At 43.3% G+C, this 17,181-nt stretch overlaps 1 protein-coding gene across 4 annotated transcripts in view; it reads left to right on the top strand.

The window, feature by feature from the left end:
- HAAO (3-hydroxyanthranilate 3,4-dioxygenase) overlaps nt 1–17,181 on the top strand; it is a 41,084-nt gene that overhangs the window by 1,132 nt on the left and 22,771 nt on the right. The window contains exons 2-10 of one of the 4 annotated variants that reach the window (XM_083733776.1): nt 1,630–1,708; nt 2,251–2,334; nt 2,805–2,911; nt 4,167–4,256; nt 4,739–4,782; nt 8,638–8,783; nt 10,317–10,385; nt 12,732–12,814; nt 15,705–16,668. In XM_083733776.1, coding sequence (XP_083589902.1) covers nt 1,630–1,708; nt 2,251–2,334; nt 2,805–2,911; nt 4,167–4,256; nt 4,739–4,782; nt 8,638–8,783; nt 10,317–10,385; nt 12,732–12,814; nt 15,705–15,783 — 781 coding nt within the window. In that variant the 3' untranslated portion in view covers nt 15,784–16,668. Of the gene's footprint in view, nt 1–1,629; nt 1,709–2,250; nt 2,335–2,804; nt 2,912–4,166; nt 4,257–4,738; nt 4,783–8,637; nt 8,784–10,316; nt 10,386–12,731; nt 12,815–15,655; nt 16,669–17,181 lie in introns of those variants that run through there. The other 3 variants (XM_083733775.1, XM_083733777.1, XM_083733778.1) reach the window with 3 other exon arrangements.

The following is a 17,181-nucleotide window of genomic DNA, read 5'->3' as shown; positions in this document are numbered from 1 at the left end:
ATAATAATAATAATAATAATAATAATAATAATAATAATAATATAATATTTATTTATACCCCGCCCATCTGGCTGGGCTTCCCCAGCCACTCTGGGCGGCTTGCAACAAAATATTAAAATACAGTAATGCATCAAACATTAAAAGTTTCCCTAAACAGATGTCTTCTAAAAGTCTGGTAGTTGTTCTTCTCTTTGACATCTGGTGGGAGGGCATTCCACAGGGTGGGTGTCACTACCAAGAAGGCCCTCTGTCTGGTTCTCCGTAACTTGGCTTCTCACAGTGAGGAAACCACCAGAAGGCCCTCGGCACTGGACCTCAGTGTCTGGGCAGAACAATGGGGGTGGAGACGCTCCTTCAGATATACTGGGCCAAGGCGGTTTTGAGAAGAACTCCGGGCTTTGAAGAAGCAAGTCATATACAGTAACTGGAAAACATGTTTGAGTTTTCTAGGCACCAAGAGGGTGGGAAATAACATATACCTGAAGGAGCGTTTCCACCCCCATCATTCAGCCTGGACACTGAGATCCAGCGCGAGGCCCTTCTGGCGGTTCCCTCATTGCGAGATGTGAGGTTACAGGGAACCAGACAGAGGGCCTTCTCGGTAGTGGCGCCCACCCTGTGGAACACCCTCCCTTCAGATGGGAAGGAAATAATCAGCTATCTTCTCTTTAAAAGACATCTGAAGGCAGCCATGTTTAGGGAAGTTTTTAATATTTAATGCTGTATTGGTTTTAACACTTGATTGGAAGCCGCCCAGAGTGGCTGGGGAAACTCAGCCAGATGGGCGGGGTATAAATAATAAATAATAATAATAATTATCATCATCATCATCATCATCATCATCATCATCATCAAAGTGCAACAACAATTTTAGGATAGCTCAGAGGTGGGCTGTGCAACCACTTCGGCTGAATCCCACTGATGCAGTAAGATTTGGGATGATTCAGCTTGAATCTGAATTGAATTGAGGCCACTCCAACTTGCTCTGACTTGCTCTGAGTAAATTGGGAGTGATTTGAGCCTGTTTGGAGCTTGGAACTCTGTCTAAGCTTAGTTGGCTGCCCCACCCCATCCCCACCCCCCAGTGTTGCAAAACACCATATTAGGTGGATGCCAGTTTGGGAAGTTGGACTTTGCTCATTGAGGGCTCTATCTCCCAACCCAGAGAGAGCTAAAGTCTCACTGAACACTATCCAATCACAGTGCTTGGGGAGAGGGATGGTGAAAACTTCAAAGTACAACTCAGCTCTCACTGGATTCATAATTTTGCAAGCTCCCTCTCTGAATGTTAGAAAGCAGGAATGTGGGAGAAATTTGATTCATTTCTCATGTAGTGGTGAAACTCACTAATTTACACTATTTGAAACAATACACGAGCATCCTTTGAAATTTGAACTTCTCCAAATTTTGCAGTGTAGTTTGTTGACCAAGTAAATTGCATAAAAGTGCACCTGTCAATGAAAATAGCATGTGGATATGCTATTCAGGGAAGCCGGCCATGCAAAATTGTGCAAATAGGCAAGGTTGCATACAAAAATGCTGGTTTGAAGAGTCTTTACTCTTTTATCCTTTTATGCCTTAACTTATCATAGGTTTCTGTTAAAAATTGGTATTTTTATTACCCTGCAGGCACCGCTATCAGCTCAATGTAATGTTTGTTGGTGGGCCAAACCAAAGGAAGGATTATCATATTGAAGAAGGAGAAGAGGTAACCCATTGGAAAGTCTTTCATTTAGTGATTTGGGTACAATGTCCTTACATAGGCTTGCATATCTATGATGCAATGCCCTCTAGATGTTGTTGGACTACTACTTCCATCATGCCTGATCATTGGCTACTCTGGCTAGGACTGATAGAGGAGTAGGGGACTGTTATCATTAAGCTATTTTTTTTTAAGCAAGCATCTTAGCCCAGGCATAGGCAAACTTGGCCTTCCAGATGTTTTGGGACTACAACTCCCATCATCCCTAGCAAACAGGACCAGTGGTCAGGGATGATGGGAATCGTAGTCCCAAAACATCTGGAGGGCCGAGTTTGCCTATGCCTGATCTTAGCATTCATAGCTTGCAGTTGTCCATGTATCCAATAGATGTCAGCATATTCCCTCATATTGAATTTTTAAAACCACAGTTCAGTTTTCCAAAACTGATTGTGCCGGTGCTGCAATATACATGAATCCCTTGCAGACTGTACATATGGCATTGTGATATGCATACTTTAAATTAAGTTTTCCCCTCTCCTACACTGTAGTTGTTCTACCAGCTAGAAGGAGATATGTGCCTGAAGATAATAGAGAATGGAAAACACAAGGATATCTACATTAAAGAAGGAGAGGTAAACATAGCCTTGTAAATGGTTAATGGAAAATGGGTGGGGGAAATATGCACATAAAGCAAGGGTGTATTTGTCATAGTTCTCTCTGCTGAAGAAACAAGCCACATTTTCCATTGACTTGTGGCTTACCTCTTCAGCTATAGGAACGTTTGCATGAAAAGAAAAACAAGCAAACAGAATGAGCTCTGGATGCACCTGGAGTCCTCCCTTATCATGTGTATAGCATACCCTCCATCATTTCTCCAATACAACCTCTGTATCCTCCATCCAGACAAGCAAGAGGTATTATCAGAGTTCAAGGACACGTTCCAGCCAGAAAACATTCAGGGGGTGAAACAAGGCCAGTGTATGGCCTGAGGGGAATTCTGAGGGCCAGATAGAGCAGGATTTGGCCCCCAAGCCTGAGGTTCCCCACTCCTGCCCTGAACTATGGAAACTGTTTCAACTTCCTTTCTTTTTTTTCTGAGCAGATGTTCCTCTTACCAGCCAGGATACCACATTCCCCTCAGAGATTCGCAAACACTGTGGGATTGGTTATTGAGAGGAAAAGATTAAAGACTGAAACCGATGGACTCAGGTGAAATATAATCTTCTTAAAACTCTGACTCTATTACCTTGAGCAACTTTGAGAACAATTTTGGTTCAAAAAAAGTGGCATACAAATACTGTAGTATAAATATAGTACTTATGCAATATGTAACCTCCCCGGGGCACAAACCTGGGCAGTGTGTATGGAGGTCCTGGGCTGCCCAGATGATAAGACCCCCCTTTCGGCCTCACTGATGTGGTCCAAAGGAAAGTAGAGCAATATGCTTGGCTGCTGGAGTTACCAGAAGGAGGCATACAAGGCACCATCCAACTGTCTTAGGGCCTTCACTCTGGGTTTGTGTAGGGTTTACTCCTTAGCATTTTCTTCTCCCAACCATATCCCACAAGGCAACGAAGATTTAGGATCAGAGTATTCCTTCTCCTCGATGGGTCACTTTCCCAGGTTGATGAGCCCCATCTGCTCCTCACTTCCTTCTACAGCCCATGCAGAAACCACCTTCTTGTACATTGAACCCTCCATTGGTCGCAGAGCCTGTCTACACATTCAGGGGGGAGTCCCTAACTCACAGAGGGTTTGAGACCCATCAAGTACCCTCACCTGGTTTAGCTGGTGTGGCCGCTGTCGCATGCTGGCAGCTTCTAGGAGTCACAGGTGAGATCTGAGTGTAGGATGGAGACCAAAGTGGGACAAACTAGCCCATAAGGAGCACAATGCATGTGTGTCTCCCCCTCCATAGGTACTACCCCTCCTGTAACATCCTACACATCCCATGGAGCTCACTTCAGTGCTGATAAAGCAGCGGTTTGACTTCACCCCTGGAGGCACACTGCACTGTCTCTCTAGACAGATGGATGCCAACAAGTATGCAATGTGTAGCAAATAACATATTGAGGAAAGAGTCATAGATCAGTGGGACGGGACATATTTGCACACAGAGGGTGTGTTATCTCAAGGTTGGGCTGGAAATGTCCTCAGTTTCAAATCCTGGAGATCTTCTGCCCATCAGTGCAGACAATACTGTGCTTAATGACAAGGATGCGCTGCCATGTATTTGAATTAACTAAAGTCCAATCTAAGCTGAAATCAGATTTCAAGATTCTCAGTGGTGCCGAATTTTATTTTCCTACCCAGTGCAGATAAGTTCAAATCAAAGCATTATACGTTTATTTGTTTTTAACCAGTGCATAATATTTTGAAACGCATTTAGAGAGTAAAATAACACAGCCTTCCATTTTATATGATACAGCCACTTAATGCAGTTCCTCCCCCACCCTTTTGTCAGATACTACGTTGGAGAATCAACCAATGTCCTTTTTGAGAGATGGTTTTACTGTGAAGACCTTGGCACACAACTTATCCCAATAATCCAAGAGTAAGTCTTCTCCATTTTATTGCATCGTGTTGTATCCAAATAACTTTTATTCAGAGCTGACCCATTGAAATTAATGGGCCCAAGTTGTATTATTATTATTATTATTATTATTATTATTATTATTATTATTATTTTCTGCTCATCTAACTATCTGACTGAGTTGCCCCAGCCACTCTGGGCAGCTTCCAACAAAACACTAAAAACATAATGAAAAACCAGCCATTAAAAACTTCCCTGAACAGGGCTGCCTTCAGATGTCTAATGAAAGTCAAATAGTTGTTTATCTGTTTGACGTCTGTTGGGAGGGCTTTCCACAGGGCAGGTGCCACTACCGAGAAGGCCCTCTGCCTAGTTCCCTGTAGCTTCACTTTTCACAGAGGGAGTGGGAAAGCAAGAATGCATTTGTAATGTCACCCAGACATACAATTTGGTTACCTATATTAGTCTGAAAGGTTTTACTCCTTTAACATTTGCCATTCCAGGTTTTTCAGCTCAAGGCAGTATCAGACTGGAAAACCCAATCCAGGTAATATAAACTGATTTCAGAATCAAAGCAATTATTCAACAAGCAATAATATGGGTGGTTTTTTCCCCCCTTAAGGAAAGCTTAATTAACAGCAAAAAAAACCCTATTATTACTGGCTGTACTGGCTGTGCACACATGACACATTCAAAGCACACAGACCTTGGGAATCCTGGGAACTGTAGTTTACCACTCACAGAGCTACTATTCCCAATCTCAGCATCCTTAACAGTTTCCAGGATTTGGGGATGGTGGTGGATGTGATTTAAATGTATGGTATGTACAGAACCACCGTCTCTCTTTAAACTCTGCTCCAAATGAAATAACTTCTGCAGGAGAAATGTGAACTTTCTTCTCTCTTTTTCTCTTAACTGAGACTCTGCCAGAATTAAAGGGTAGAAACAACAGGGAGATGGATTTATTGCCTAGCTTTCTCTGAGCTTTTCAGGATCTCAAAAATTAAAATACATAGCTTTCTAACAGAGCTTTTCACAAGAAAGAGGAATACTTTGGTCTGGAGTGCTTGTGCTTCCTCTGACAGCTTCAGTAAACTTGTGCAAAAGGTTCATGGTGGTTGAGTTCAATTCCCATGGTGAAATATTAGGAGAGCATTTAGGGATGATTGTTTGCACACGGCCCCACGGAGCGGCTTCCATGGTTAAGAGTATTACAAAGCAAAAGAGGAGCTATTGTGTTTTATCTAAGGTGTTTATTCCCGCCCCCCTTAAAAACTCTTATGAAAGTATTTCTCTCTCCTCTATTATATTAACAATAACAAAACCACTTGTGTTTATTTCTAGATACAAAGAAGCTAGACTACTTGAAGCCAGTTTGTCTCTTAAGCTTAACACAACAGACAGAGTAGATTAAAAAACGGCAAATGCTATAATTGCATTTTAGCAACAGCCATTGGGTTTTACAGTGGTTTACCCCAGGGGGACATGGGACGTGGGTGGCGCTGTGGGTAAAACCTCAATGCCTAGGACTTGCTGATCATAAGGTCGGCGGTTCGAATCCCCGGGGTGGGGTGAGCTCCCGTCGTTTGGTCCCAGCTCCTGTCAACCTAGCAGTTCGAAAGCACCCCTAAGTGCAAGTAGATAAATAGGGACCACTTTATAGCAGGAAGGTAAATGGCATTTCTGTGTGCGGCGCTGGTGCTGGCTCGCCAGATGCAGCTTCATCACGCTGGCCACGTGACCCGGAAGTGTCTTCGGACAGCACCAGCTCCCGGCCTCTTGAGCGAGATAAGCTCGCAACCCTAGAGTTGGTCACGACTGGCCCTGATGGGCAGGGGTACCTTTACCTTTTATCCCAGGAGGACACGGGTGGCGCTGTGGGTTAAACCACAGAGCCTAGGACTTGCCAATTAGAAGGTCGGTGGTTTGAATCCCCGCGACAGGGTGAGCTCCCGTTGCTGGGTCTCTGCTCCTGCCAACCTAGCAGTTAGAAAGCACGTCAAAGTGCAAGTAGATAAATAGGTACTGCTCCGGCAGGAAGGTAAACGGCGTTTCCGTGCGCTGCTCTGGTTCACCAGAAGCAACTTAGTCATGCTGGCCACATGACCCGGAAGCTGTATGCCGGCTCCCTCGGCCAATAAAGCGAGATGAGCACCGCAACCCCAGAGTCGGTCACTACTGGACCTAATGGTCAGGCGTCCCTTTACCTTACTATCCCAGGGATGGAGAAGCTGTGAGCCTCCCATATGTTGTTGTCCTCTGGTTCCCATCAGCCCCCAACCAGCAAGGTCAGGGATGATGTGAGCTGTAGTTCAGCAAAACATCTGGAAAGCCATGGGATCCCCATTCCTAGTTCACCCCTAACAGGGTGCTATACTAGAATTAGTGGTAATAATTTGGCTGCCACTAAAATGGGAGTGACACAGAGATTTATTCACCTTCTTTAAAGATCGAGTAGAAGTGACCTCATGTCATGCATGCCATCCATTCATTTTATACCCTGGGATGTTATCATGTGAGTTCACTATCTCTCAACCCAAGCAGGATTGCTATGGAGTTAAAATGATGGAGGAGAGGAGGAGAAAGAGAAAGGTTTAAGCTGCTCTGGGCAGCCTTGAATGAAAGTTAGGAGGGAAATGCAAGAAAAATAGCTGGTTGATGCAAGAAGAAAACCATCATCTTTGTGACCTGTTTTCTGCATCAATTGTTCATTTAGTTAAGTGCAGTCATCTTTGCTGTGCAAGGATGTTAATGTACATGACAAGTTCCTGGAGTAAGGGTGGGTGAATCTGTCCCTTTTTGGCTTCAGTTTCTCATTTTTTTCTGTGATTTTTAAAAATATAAATTCCCTGAAAATTCATCAGCATTTTAGTGAAATTTCCTCCTGCAATTTTGCCTGGCATACACATTTTTTTGGGGGGGGGGGCAAAGCAATTTTGCATTTTATATGTTGTTTTCAGGAACATATGCCTTTTGATGCACACTTTAATATACACATTTTTGTATGCGTCGTTTGGTTGGGGAACTGCATTGTAAAATGTAGAGAAGTACAAATCCTGAAGATTTGCAAGTTGTTTCAGGAACTTCCAATCAGGTAGGTTCGCATTGCAAGTCCTCACTAAACTGAATTTCTTCTCCATCTCTACTTATAAGACACCACTAGATGCAGGAGCCATCAGAGGGGTTGGGGTAGGCAGGGCAACGTTGCTCACCTGCATTCCCAATGCTGAGCATTCCTGAGAGGAGGAAAGGTGAGACACAGGGTAGGGTAGGGAGTTCAGTGTGGTGCAAACATGGTGGCAGGAGCACTGGTCTACCTCTGCTAAGCCTCTTCCTTACCCAGAACTAACAGTGACTCTGGGCATTGGGAAGGCAGGTGTTGGGGAGAAGCTACCCAGCTTGTGCTGCTCCACCATGCATGAAGTGTTGGCCTGAGGGTTTTTAAAATTAAAAGAGCTTAGAGGCCAGTTACCAGGAATAGCATTTTCTTGCCAGAGATCTGCAGAGTTTTAAGAAGTTTCTGATCTGTTTGGGTTTTAAAAAAAACTATAAATTTTGGTGCCATGTCTTTGCTATTCCCAGTGCAGTACATTTTTTTTTTTCACATCTAAACCTGATCTGCAAAAACAATTATACAGGATACAGGAAGGTTTTAAAGTAGACCAAATGAACACAATTCCACGACCCCTGGCTGACTATACTACTGATGCTTACCTAATGTGCTTCATAACTACTTGGGATACCACAGAGAGACGTTGCATTTTTCTGCATCTTATTTGGACCATTACCGAAAAAGCACCCCAGAGATGTGTTTTGAGAGTACCGCGTGGCTTTCGGAGAAGAAAATGGGAGTGTGGGTGAAGATTTCACCTTTGCATGTAGTTAAGAGACTGAAGTTAATTTCACAGGGTGCAGAACTGTGAACCTCAGAGCAGGATTTGAAAGGGCAGAGTGTGTTTCAGACTGTTTCAAAACAATCAGGAAATGCAGGGTAGTAAATTTGGAAGTCCTGCGTAATCAGTTTTGCTCCATATTGGCCAAGAGAATCCCTAGAAGGCATTTGAACACACAGTACGAAGGTAATGAGTAGTGGCAGTAAACGTGTCTGCTTAATGTTGTCTGTATTTATGACAAAGCAGGAGTTGAAAGACCTAATGGGCAGCAGGTTTAAAGAAGCTGGTGAAGGGCAGGAGAAGTAGGAGAAGCTGTCGTGGACTGTTAGATAATTTGAAATTTGACCCTTGTCCTTTTCTACCCATATGAAACACCAAGCATTAATATGACAATATCACATGTTCTTGCAATAAGCTTTCTGATGGGCAAACACCTGTCGCCGCTTGTAAAGCAATCAGAAATATATATATATCTATCTTTTCTACCTCTAGATTTTCTTTGTTTTCAGATGAACTTTTGAAAGAAATGCCTTTCCCCTTAAACGAAGCCAAGGTCATGGATCCTTTTTCCTTTCAAGGCTGGCTGAACGATCATCGTGAAGAGATAGATCAGAAGAAATCCTTCAGACTTTTTGGAGACAGCTCTGAAACTGAGGTAGATAAAACACGAGTACTTTGAAAAGGAGGAGTTGAGTGAATTATTTTTTACAAGTGAACACGCAGCCTCCTGTGGAGAAGTGTTTTTTGTATCTTATTTTGTATCTTATTCAGGGGCAGGGAATAAATGATATGCAATGTTCCTCAAGGATAATCTAGCCTGAAGATGTCCATTCTCTCTCTTCTATTGGCCTTGGACAAGGATGAGGAATCTCTGCCCAATCTCTGTTGGACTCCCAGTAGATGAAGGCAGCTGTAGTCAAGCCATGTCTGGAAGGCTGCAGGTTCCCAAACCCTGAACCAGGAGAAACTCTATAGCACTTGTATGCCCAACAGCCGTTCTAGGGAGCTATACAGATTCCTGCTAATACACAAACTGATTTACACCAGTACTTCTGAGGAACACTGATTTAGTCATCAAGAGACCAAACAAGTGACGTTAAATGTGAAGGGACCGGTTGTGCCTTTTCAGTTAACATTAAACATAAATAAAAATAGCTATTTATATAACTTATTCAAAGTGTTGGTGCTTACCTTTAAAGACCTAAACAGCCTTGGCCCTGTATTCCTGAAGGAGCATCTCAGCCCCATCGTTGTGCCCAGATATTGAGGTTCAGCTCTGATGGTCTTCTGGTGGTTCCCTCACTGCAAGAAATGAGGTTACAGGGAACCAGGCAGAGGGCCTTCTCAGTAGTGGCTCTCTCCATGTGGAACATCCTCCAATCAGATGTCAAGGAGATAAATAACTATACAACTTTTAGAAGACATCTGAAGGCAGCCCTGTTTAGCGAATTTTTTAATGTTTGATGTTTTATTATGATTTTTTATTTGTTGGAAGCCACCCAGAGTGGGGAAACCCAGCCAGATAGGTGGGATACAAATAATAAAATTAATATCATTATTACTATTTACCTCTACTAATCAAGTCTGATTGGAGGTGGTTTACAATGTCAGAAAAATCCCCCACATGGATGCATCTTCTATTGATGATGTTGCTTTCCTCGCAAAAGTGACCATAATCAACTTACAAAAGCAATAAATCATTAAAACCAAGTGCCCATAGGCTCCAGGAGCTGGGACAAGATGTGCAGAACATTGCTACAAAAACCAGTGCCAGCAAGGTTAACCATTGGGATCTGCCCCTAACTTCTAAACAGGGATTTAGAGGAATGAGAAGAGAAAAATAAATGAGGAATCACAGCTGTTTGAAGTCCAGAAAAAGATTCCCATTAAGTTCAAGTGCAAGCCTCTGGAGAAAGGAAAACACACTGTCTGTCCCAAGAGTGGTGTGCGCTATGGATAAAAGCACAAAGCTATTAGTGGGAGGATCAGAAGAGTACAGGGGCAAAGACCATAGAGGTAAAGAGAGAGAAATGTGTAGATGTGATCTGTTACATTTTGTTTTTACATTCTGGTATACAAGGCCTTTGGCAAGGTTAATGCATCTTCTCACAATTTCCGTTAAATAATTTTACTTTGACACAAATATTTCCCATAGTAACACATTGCATTTTCTTGCTTTGTTGCCCAGGTTATAATTTTTGGACCAGGAATAAGCAAAGAGGGAGGAAAGAATGCAGATGTATGGCTATGGCAGCTGGTATGTGATGCTAGTTCCATTTCGCACTAATTATGTAGGTAGGGTAAAAAGGTAAAGGACGCCTGGACGGTTAAGTTCACTCAAAGGTGACAATGGGGTGCAGCGCTGATCTCACTTCAGGCTGAGGGAGCCGGTGTTTCTGCACTGGCAATAATTCTTCCATCGAACAAGCAATGGAAATAAATGAGGTGTGTGCACTGATCAGAAGTGGCTCAACAGGTAGGACAGAACTGCTATGGTAGCTTCTGGGGTAGCTAGTTGCTTATCTGGAGGGAGAGCAGCAAGGTGGCATAGAGGCTGGCATGCTGCAAAGCCAATCCAGTGTTTGGCCATGTCTCCCCCAACCCTACCCCACAGCCTTGCCCGTTTTCCTCCTGGCAAGCAATAACAACACACTTGTCAGAAAGCAAGCGTAGCTGCTCTGCCCCACTGGGTGAAGCCTCCATGGGCATAGGATCCAGCTGTGGGTTCGACTCTGGCTCAGGAGAAAAGTCTTTCACTTCAGGGGTTACAGATGATGCTGGGACACCCTTGTCATCGCTGCAGTTGGACTGAGGCAGTGGGGTTCACCCATGGGTTCCTCAGCAGTCTCTGAACCCAGTCTACTGTTGATGCTGGCTGTGCTTTAGTTTAAGAATAGAAGATGATTATTGCTGGATCTGGTCAAAAGTCTATATAGCCCAGATGTCCCATTGGCAGCCCACAAGCACAACCTGAGTGTTAAAGCATTCTCCCTACCTGCTCATTTGAAAAGTTCTGTTCATGCAAGACCTGCATTAGTCCTCACAGGAATGAAATGGCTCACAGAGCATCATTCTTACAAGACAGATATGAGCCCTTTTTAGTAGCGTATTCATGGTTTTCCTTGAAGTAATGTCAGTCTGAAGGAGACTCTTGAGAGTCCCATGGGCTGCAAGAAGATCAAACCTATCCATTCTGAAGGAAATCCTGAGTGCTCACTGGAAGGACAGATCGTGAAGCTGAGGCTCCAATACTTTGGCCACCTCATGAGAAGAGAAGACTCCCTGGAAAAGACCCTGATGCTGGGAAAGATGGAGGGCGCAAGGAGAAGGGGATGACAGAGGCCGAGATGGTTGGACCGTGTTCTCGAAGCTACCAGCATGTTTTTGACCAAATTGCGGGAGGCAGTGGAAGACAGGAGTGCCTGGCGTGCTCTGGTCCATGGGGTCACGAAGAGTCGGACACGACTAAACAACAACACAATGTCAGTCTAGTCCCTGTTGGCTTGGTGAGCAACTTTTCAGGTCTTGGAAAGTATTTCAAGGATCTGATGAGAAGACTGAAAAAATACTTCGAACAACCAAGTGGCGTATTTTCAGGCTGACATATCTTTCAGCACACTGCTAGCTTAGTTGATTAACTAATGCCACAGAAGTGGGTTGCCTCAAGACAGCTTCATTATGTGGAGCTGTGGGCTGCAAAACTCAGTCTGATTGCTGCTCCTCACAGTGCATCTGTACTGGGTAGCAGGGGAGTTTTTCTGTTGGCTTTACTATGGAGGTTAAGCCTCACTCAGTTTGTTTGTTTGTTTGTTTGTTTGTTTGTTTGTTTGTTTCAAATCAAATAGTTCCACAAATGAAAAGATCAGCTATCACTACAGAATTCCACGGAGAAGTGAACAGCTTTTCCCCAAATTTCTACATCGACTCACATTATTGGTCTCAATTCCCCCGCCTCCTGCAAGTAATGAGCCCTAAACTGATCAAAACAAAGGAGAACCTTTTCACTGCATTCAAGGTTTGCACAACTTGTGATGCACTAAATCAGTTTTTTCTCAACCAACAGGGGCATACGAAGAACTTGGTGTGGAGTGTTTGTGAGAGTGGGATTTTTTTGTTTTTTTGTTTTGGTAATGTACAATATAAGTAAACAAATTTAAAGCTAGGAAATTTCAATCCATGTGAAAAATTCAAATTAAATAATTATGTGAACTGGGATTGAAGGGGGTGTGGCATCTTTTTTATGTTAGCTAAAAGGGGACATGGACTGAAAAAAAGGTGAGAAACACCGTAGTAAATGAAACATCTCCCACCACCAGCCAAATCTAGGTTCTTGTCCCAATGACCATTCAGTTTATTCAGGTCCCAGAAAGAGGAGAACCAAGGATGTCTATCAAGCCTGTGGCATATAGTTGTTAATGACTGTTTTGGGTCACAAGCCCTGCTTTTACAGAATTAATTGATTTGTTTATTTCCCAGATCACTAGATTACTGATGCTTTGGTTAGACTGACTAATTAGTTCATTAAGATATACTTCCTAGTTTGTGGCTGCTAATGACAGTCCAGGAAGAATTAAAAGCCTGTCTTTTGTTCCTGCCTTTTCAGGAAGGAACATCTGTTGTTACTGCTGACAGTAATACCCTGTGTCTAGCAAATGGAGACAGCCTTCTCATCCCAGAACAGACTGCGTAAGTATACAACAGTATGTGAGGTTGGCCACCTTTTGCAAATGGCCACCTCCTCTCACCCAGGTATTGGTACATCACTGCTCCTTCTGCTTTCTATTCATGAAAAATTCATTTAGTTTCTACACCAGGGGTAGCCATTATTTATTTATTTTGCTGAACTACAGCTCCCATCCTTCCTAACCATGATGACTGCGGCTGGTGGGCAATGTTCAACAACATCTGAAGGACACCATATTGGCTACCCTTGTTTGTGTGTAGTGGCACCAGTATTTTGTAACACTGTGCCTACTGAAATCAGACAGGTGCTGTCATTTTGATATTTTTGACACCAAAAGATATTTTGTTTCAGCAGGCCTTCTCAGAGAATTTATTTGTTTCACTGTTGGCTATTTCCCCTGTACAGTCGTACCTTGGAAGTCGAATGGAATCCGTTCCGGAAGTCGATTTGACTTCCAAAACGTTCAGAAATCAAGGCGCTGCTTCTGATTGGCTTCAGGAAGCTGCTGCAGCCAATCAGAAGCCGCAGAACCCATGCTGGATGTTTGGGTTCCAAAGAACATTTCCAAAGTGGAACACTCACTTCCGGGTTTGCGCGTTCGGGAGCCAAAACATTCGAGTTGCACTTCCGGGTTGGCGCCTCCGGCAATGGGGGAATTCCTCTGATTGGGAGGAATTTGCTTTGTGGAAATCAGGGTCTGGCCGGCCCGGCGAAGGCAGAGACCCACTAAAAATCACAGGCGGGAGAAGCCTGTGAACGTGGGATTCGGCTGGCACTTTTTGCGCCTCCCCTACTCGCGGGGAAACCCGGTTTCGGGGATCCGGAGCGATGTGGGGTGAGCGGCACGGTGCTTCAAATTGACTGCTTCTTTCACGGAGTGAAGCCACATTGCTGTTGCCGGAGAGCGCTGACTTTTTCCTGTGGACAATTTGATTTTAAACAACTACCCGTGAGTAGAACGGAAAATTGGATTTTTAAATGTCCTAATTTGGCATCAAAACGGGGAGGTTTCAAACAGGAAGTCCGCCTTCCCTCTTTTGTAAATAGATTGCAGCAAAGAGGCTGCAAGCTAAAGTCTTGGAAAGTCTTCCGTAAAGGATTAAATTTCCATCGGCTAAAATCATTAAACCCCCCTTGGAAGCAGGAGAAGAGGGGGGAAATTTTGGATCGTGTAAGCCTGCAGGAGAGAGTGAAGAAAGTCAAATTACCACCGCTCTGAACCTGGAAACGGGCTGCTAGTAAGACTGACGTTTTGGGAAAGTTCATTGACTGTGAATAGAATGTGTGTTGACAGCTAGTTAAATAAGAGAAATACATTGTTTCCATTGTCTCCTGCGTTTAAAAAGGAGTAAAAGCAACTGAAAATTGAAACTAACTTTATTGCTTGAACTGTGCTTAAAAGGATTGATACAAAGAGAAACTGTTTCCCTCTAGAGGGAGCCTTTGAAACTGTTACAAGAGTTGAGCTGGGGGAATTTCCAGCTGCAAAATAAAAAACTGTGAGAATCAGGGATTGACCTTGGATTGGTTAAGAATGTCGACAGAAGAAGCCATAGTGATTGCATTATGTAAGATAAATGATTCATTGAAACAGCTTCACAAGAAGACGGATGTGATGACTATCAAAATTGATAACTTGGGACAAAAAGTGAACATCAATACAGAAACTATTCAGGAATCGATACAGGAATCTACTTTGACATGGCAAATTGTGGAGAAGGCGAAGGAGAAAGTTGTTGTTGTTGAACCTAAAGTAATACAAGTGGAGAGGGAGAGAGCCCCAGCCTTACAGAGGCAATTTGATGATTATAAGTTGATGCCCTTTATGATTGAATCTAGAAAAAGTCAGATTTTGAGGATTGGAGCCCTGCTTGGACTGAAGAAGGAAAGTTGGATAGATCCCCTCATGCAGGGATTTACTGACCTTTGGGACCTGGACTTGGGTCAGGAGGAGATTGGAGTTGTGGGGACCTTCAGATTTGGTGGAATTTTGAAACACGTCCTGAAATATCTTTTGGATCTTAGTTTCAACTACGGAGATTTGGCTGACCTGTCGAGAAGGAATAAAAACATTGTGATCGCACCCCCGTACATATTCCCGTACATCTTCCCTTACCCTTGGCCACCAGAACTGCCTGGTGACAAGCAACATGGTTTTGTGTTAACCAAAATGCCCCGCTGTTGGGTTGTTGTGCCATGCCCTAATAATTTAGGGCATGTCCCATGCCCTAATAATTTAGGGCTGTCCCATGCCCTAATAATTTGTGACCCACACACCATAGATTGCTTTCCTATTTAGAATTAATGTACTCCGTATGTTTTAAAGTTGGTAGAGCCTGGCTCTATGATGGGGAATTGAGACCTAGGGTCTCATTGCTATGAACTGCATTGAATCCCCCCCATATGTTTAATCTACCCAAATCCCTGGTGAGATGTTCATTCTCAGTCATGACAGTCCAGTCTCATTACAACAATCTAATGCTTCCACTTATTTTGGCAACACTCTGTATAGCGGACTGCTCAATTAAGCAATGACATTTTCCCTAAACTACCATTTTACTTCTTTCCATTCTGCTAGTTACCAGTAATTAAATTCAGGAGCAGGAGGTGAAGTGAGAGGCAGAAAGGATTTGGTATTTGGTAAAAAGTGTTCCGCATCCTCAGAAATTCTTCTAGCATTGTCAACAAGCAATGAATAACCTAAAGGGAGAGTTTAATGTTATTGGGCAATGAATGTTTAGAGTCAATCTGAAAAGATTAACTGATAAGGTTTAAAAAAACAGCAGGAACAGTGGAGGGGTGCATGTCTGCCATTCAGTCCCATTCTCTGTTTCGTTTTGAAGGTTCCAGTGGAAGAGAGCTGAAGGATCCATTGCTCTTTCCATTATTCAGGATCCTGCACGGAAAAGACCCTATACCTGAGTTGCTGGCAAGACTGATTAATAAAAGACTGATAAAATGTTTTATGTGAGCACTGCAATCTGAAGAAGAAGAAGAAGAAGAAGAAGAAGAAGAAGAAATTCATTAATCTTGAATCCACACATCTAAAACTATATGACACCACTTTAAACAGTCATAGATTTCCCCAAATAATCCTAGGAATGGTAGTTTTTTAAAGTTGCCACAGCTCCCTAAGAAGAAGGATTGATTGTTAAACGACTCTGGGATTGTAGCTCTGGGGAGGAATAGGAGAGTTTACAAGCAACTCTTAGCACCCTTAATAAACTACAGGGCAACTGATATGACTTTTCATATGTGGTGGGCATGTGAGCTGTTACAACCATTCTGGGAAAGCGTATGTACAGAAATAAGCAAAATCACGGATCAGGACATATAATGTAATCCAAGCCTAGGCTTATTAACAGATATTCAACTTAATTTGTTATACAAGGAACTTTTTGATTTTCTTCTGGTGGCTGCACAATTACTTATAGCAAAGTAATTGATCACCTACACATCAGACAATGGGGGGTGGGGGGTGGACAATTGCTTTGTCTGAGAAACTAACGAAAAGAGTACATGTCTCAACAAGGCATTTGATCTGGATAATTTTGTTGAAATATGTTACCCCTTTATGAAATATTCACATGGACTTATGGGAAAATCTGACTCATTAGTCTTCTGTTCCAGGGAGAGGTGGTGGGAATGGGGAAAACCAATTGTTCTGTTAATGTTTATATTTTTCGAAAGCGAAAAAAATGGAATAAAAATAAACGACAACTCCAAGATTTTAGGGGTCGGGGAAGCCATGGCTGTTTAAACTGGTATCATAGTAATTTAAATGCATGGTGCGAATGTGGCCTAAGAAAAAATAAAACATATTTCAATGTTCCACTAGGAGTGAGGTCTTGTAAAACGAATGCCTAGTTGTTATATATAACACAGTATCAGAACTCTTAAACAGACTTGCATCACCCACAACACCAGATTTAATTTTAAAAGTTGGCAGGCGTCAGTATATAGGTAAAGGTAAAGGTAAAGGTACCCCTGCCTGTACGGGCCAATCGTGTCTGACTCTAGGGTTGTGTGCTCATTTCACTTAAGAGGCCAGGAGCCAGCGCTGTCTGAAGACACTTCCGGGTCACGTGGCCAGCGTGACGAAGCTGCTCTGGCAAGCCAGCACCAGCGCAGCACACTGAAACGGCGTTTACCACGCCGCTATAAAGCGGTACCTATTTATCTACTTGCACTTAGGGGTGCTTTCAAACTGCTAGGTGGGCAGGAGCTGGGACCAAAAGACGGGAGCTCACCCCGCCGTGGGGATTCGAACCGGCGACCATACGATCGACAAGTCCTAGGCACTGAGGTTTTACCCACAGCGCCACCCGCGTCCCTTCAGTATATAGGTAGAAAAATTCAATTTTGGAAT

Source organism: Podarcis gaigeae, assembly GCF_964106915.1.
Source record: "Podarcis gaigeae genome assembly, chromosome: 3".
NCBI lineage: Eukaryota > Metazoa > Chordata > Lepidosauria > Squamata > Lacertidae > Podarcis > Podarcis gaigeae.
Note: the sequence above shows the minus strand (reverse complement) of the source record. Positions and strands in the feature narration are given on the sequence as shown.